This window comes from Carlito syrichta, unplaced genomic scaffold (assembly GCF_000164805.1).
Source record: "Carlito syrichta isolate Samal-C Ts95f unplaced genomic scaffold, Tarsius_syrichta-2.0.1 Scaffold143137, whole genome shotgun sequence".
NCBI classification, from domain to species: domain Eukaryota; kingdom Metazoa; phylum Chordata; class Mammalia; order Primates; family Tarsiidae; genus Carlito; species Carlito syrichta.
Window position 1 is genome coordinate 15,865 of NW_007087233.1, and position 4,459 is coordinate 20,323.

At 61.7% G+C, this 4,459-nt stretch overlaps 1 protein-coding gene across 1 annotated transcript in view; it reads right to left on the reverse strand.

Annotated features, from left to right (window-relative positions):
* Window positions 1–4,459, reverse strand: part of SEMA4G (semaphorin 4G) — a 10,568-nt gene extending 6,109 nt beyond the window's left edge. Inside the window, exons 1-4 of the mRNA XM_008050180.2 lie at window positions 4,322–4,459; window positions 4,092–4,240; window positions 3,503–3,565; window positions 1–72 (exon numbers count right to left, since the gene is read on the reverse strand). The exon at window positions 1–72 is cut by the window's left edge and continues 48 nt beyond it. Coding sequence (XP_008048371.1) covers window positions 1–72; window positions 3,503–3,565; window positions 4,092–4,240; window positions 4,322–4,445 — 408 coding nt within the window. The 5' untranslated portion in view covers window positions 4,446–4,459. The remainder of the gene's footprint in view (window positions 73–3,502; window positions 3,566–4,091; window positions 4,241–4,321) is intronic.

Consider the following 4,459-nt stretch of genomic DNA (forward strand, 5'->3'; position numbering starts at 1 on the left):
GTGAGTCCCGCAGGCGTACAGGTGGGTGGCATTGAGCCGCTGCAGGAGCCGCACGTGGTTGAAGCACTCCGTCTGCGGGCGGGGACGCGCGTGAGCCCGTCGGGCCAGCCCCCTCCCTGAGTCCGGCTCTGCAGCTGGGCGCTGGCCCCCAGCCCAGGGCGAGCGGCTTGCCCAGGGTCGTGGGCCTTCGCACAGCCCAGAACACACCGTTCCCCAGAGCCCGCTGTTCCGGCCGCCCGGGGACACGTCCCTTTCCCGTCCCTCAGATTACCCGCCGCCACCCTGCGTGTCCGCGGCTCTCCCCACCCCCGTCAGGCGCCCTCTCCCAAGGCGCGCCTCCTCAGCAACTACCCCACCCTGGGCTCCTGCTGGGCGGTGCCCCTGAGGCCATGCCGGCTCAGCTGGCTCTCCACCTGCACCCTACAGACAGGCTGGGCCAGAAGTGGGGCTCAGCCCTCCTCCCTGCCTGCGTCTCCCCCCGCACTCCTCCGTCCGGCTGCTCTGTGGAGCCGGCATCGCCCGGCTGCTCCTGCCCTCGCCCCACGCACGGCCCTCCCCGACGAGCTCCCCGTTCTGCCCAGCGTGCTCCCCGCCCCTCTTCCCAGGCCAGCTGCGTGGCGCCTGACGGCGCTCCCCGCCCTCCTCCCCGGGACCTCTTTGCCTAGCACCTCTTCCCGGGTCGTCGAGGGTCTCCCGCCAAGGCATCTGGGGGCCGCACAGTGGCCAGCTTCCCTCCGCGGACGTTCTGCCCACGGGCATGTTTATTGCTCTCCAGCCATTCCCCAAGGCAAGCTCCACGCGTGTACGCGGGCCCCAGGGACGAGCAGGCGCCTGCAGGCTCCCGGCCCCCCGGGGTGGGGCCTGCTGTCCTCGCCTTGCCCGGCTCCGGCCACGTTGGGCCGCCCTGCCCACACGCCCTCCCGCTGCCCTCTTGACCGAGTTGTCTGGGTGCCCGTCACCAGGTGAGTCTCGCCTCGCCACTCTTGCTCTGCAGCACCCCACGCTGGCCATCCAGCGCCTACAGCCAGGTGACTATTCCTAAGAGGATGTTTGGCCGAGATGCTGACGTTCTCGGAGGCGGCAAGAAGGAACCCTGAGGTCAAATAACTTTGGAAGCCTTAGGTAAAACCTGTCTCTTCTGGAGCCTTCTCAGAGCCTCAGGGTGCCACTGTGAATTGTGGGGCTGTGTGTGGGGTACTTCCCAGCCTCATTTTATTATTTTACTTAACTTTTTTATAGAGATGAGGTCTCACTATGTTGCCCAGGCTGGTCTCGAACTCCTGGGCTCAAGCGATCGCCCCCCCCCCCCGCCTCGGCCTCCCATAGTGCTGGGATTACAGGCGTGAGCCACCACACCCAGCCCCACCCTCACGTGACTGTGAAACCCCTTTTGAAAATCAGTGTTCCTCAGATCGGGCATTGGGAAGGGTTCTCCCAAATCCCTGCGGCCCAAAGCGGGTCTGGGGGCAGCAACAGCCGGGCCTGGGAGCTTGTGGGAACCGCAGCCTCAGTCCTCCCTGACGTACTGAGTCAGCCCCACACTTGTGACCCACCCAGGGACCCGTGTGGACAGCTGGGAGCCTCTACGGTGGCCGGGATCACAGAGCGACATCACACTCCCAGCTGGCACCTGGGCCCTCCCCGACCTGGCTCCACCGGCCTCTCAGGCCTGTGTTCTGCCCACTGCCAAGGACCACCTGGACAGACTCTCCTGAAGGCCCCTCCTCAGACGCCGCTGTCCCCTCACCCCACAGACCCGTTGACTCAGGGCCCCCGACCGGGAGACCTCGGAGTGGGTATCTCCCCAGAGCTCTTCCGACGGATCAGTCCCACAGCCAGCCACAGGACTCCTGCAGACAGCGAGGGCAGCCCCGCACTGATGCCCTCCGTGGAATGCTGGGGACTCAAGCTCTCTGTGGACCCAGCCCCATTTTCTCATTGTTTTAGAAGCAGCTGAGATAACAGCCAAGTCAGCATTTGCTACAGAGCAAGGGTCCCCGTCCCCCGGACCAGTACTGGTGCTGTTCGGAACCAGGCCGCCCAGCCGGAGGTGAGTGGCGGGCGGAGCTCCATCATCCGTCAGATCAGCAGCAGCATTAGTTTCTCGTAAGGGCGCAAACCATACTGTGAACTGCACACGCGAGGGATCTAGGTTGCGGCTCCTTATGGGAATCTAAGAATCTAATGTCTGGTGATCTCTTCCCCCTCAACGCTCCGTCTGTGGAAAGACTTCCACGAAACCAGTCCCTGATGCAAAAAGGTTGGGGACCCCTGCTACAGATGATCTCTGACTAAAGACAGCTCAGCTTACAATTTTTTTTTTTTTGAGTTGGAGTCTCACTCTTGTTGCCCAGGCTGGAGTGCAGGGGCATGCTCCCGGCCACCGCAGCCTCGACCTGATGGGCTTATAAGATCCTTCCGCCTCAGTCGTCCAAGTAGCTGGGACTACAGATGCACACCACCATGCATGGCTAGTTTTTGTGATTTATTGTAGAGACAAGGTCTCACCAAGTTGCCCAGGCTGGTCTCGAACCCCGGGCCCAGGCAGTCCTCTCACCTTGGCCTCCCAAAGTGCTGGGATGACAGGGTGAGCCACTGCACCTGGTCATCTTATGATTTTCTGACATCACGATTAGTTTATTGAAAAGTAATCCCGGCCGGACTCGGTGGCTCAGTCTGTAATCCTGCACTTTGGGAGGCCGAGGTGAGTGAATTGCCTGAGCCCGTGGGTTCAAGACATGCCTGGACAAATTAGAGAGACCTCATCTCTACAATAAATCAAAAAAATTAGCCGGGCGTGGCAGCGCACGCCTGTAGTTCCAGCTACGTGGAAGGCTGAGGCGGAAGGATCGCCGGAGGCCAGCAAGTCGAGGTTGCGGTGGCCGGGGGCGACCACTACACTCCAGTCTGGGGGACAGAGTGAGACTCCGACTCAAAAAAAAAAAGAAGAAAAGAAAAGTAATCCCATCGGGTAAGCCAAGGAGCATTTGCAGAGGTTACTTATTGTTATGATTATTTGAGAGTCCAGGGGAAATTAAATGCCATTACAGGTGGGTGTAGTGGCTCATGCCTGCAATCCCAGCACTTTGGGGAGGCCAAGGCAGGAGGAGTGCTTGAGCCAAGAGTTTGAGACCAGCCTAGGCAACTTGGCAAGACCTCATCTTTACAAAAAAGAGAAAAAATTAGCTGGGACGTGTGCCTGTAGTCCCAGCTACTTGAGGTACATGCCTGAGTCCAAGAGGTGGAGACTGTGGTGTACAGAGTGAGACCCTGATTCAAAAAAAAGAAAAGATGGTGCTGCAGACCAAGCTAATAGGCCGCTGGATGTTTGGACCAGAAGTACTGTGCTTGGGCCTGGCCCTCCTGCAACACTCACTGTGTTTCTTGTGGTGGCTGAGACTGTCCGTCTAACCGAGCATGCCCACCTGAGACCCCAACACCCCTGGCATCCCTGATGGAGGAGGAGGAGGAAGAGGGAAGTGCGCCCACGGCGGCCACATACCTGGTTGTTTCTCCCCTTCTGATGGCATTTGCTCTGCATCTCTGGGGAGGCCTCCCAACGGATCTGGTGGGGTAAAGGGAACGGTCTGATGCACTGACCCCCTGCCTGCTCCCCGCAGAGCCCAGGGAGCTGGGGACAGGTGAGGATAGATTCAAGAGCCCTGGATGAGCCGGGCGCGATAGCTCACGCCTGTCATCCCAGCACTTTGGGAGGCCGAGGTGAGAGGTCTGCCTGAGCCCGTGGGTTCGAGACCAGCCCGGGCATCTTGGTGAGACCTCGTCTCTACAAGTCAAAAATATTAGGCGGGCAAGGTGGCGTGGGTCTGTAGTCCCAGCTACTTGGAAGGCTGAGGTGGAAGGATCGCCGGAACCCAGCAGGTTGAGGCTGCGGTGGCCATGAGTGTGCCGCTGAACTCCAGCCTGGGTGACAGAGTGAGACCCTAACTCCAAGGAAAAATGAGCCCCGGACGAGGGGGACGTGGGGGCAGGGTGGTGCTATGTGACCACGGCCGTGAAGGGCTTCTGGGAAGGCACGGCCCCAGGGAGCTGGACGAGGACGGAGCCGCAGGGGCCGGGCTCCCAGGGCTGACCTCCTTGTGGGCGCCATCTGCTATGTTACGGGCGCTGAGCGAGAACAGGGCACCGCGGGCTCCCACCAGCAGCCGCGCCGAGGCCTCTTCCAGCAGCAGCGTTGAGTAGTTGCGGGCATGGCCTGCGAAGCGCCGGGCCCCGGAGAGCTCTGCGGGGGAGCAGTGAGCCTGGCGGTGGGTGCCTCCCAGCCAGCCCTGGCTCCCCGGCCCGCCGGGCCCCAGGGCCTGACCTTCGTAGGGGATGGTCGTCCGAGGGGTGGCGTCCAGTTCTCGGGACGGTCTCCGCAGCGAGGGTCCGGGGACCGCAGCCACTGCGAGGACGCCCAGGAGGAGGGGCCAGAGCCTCCCCCACATCTTCCGGGGAAGGC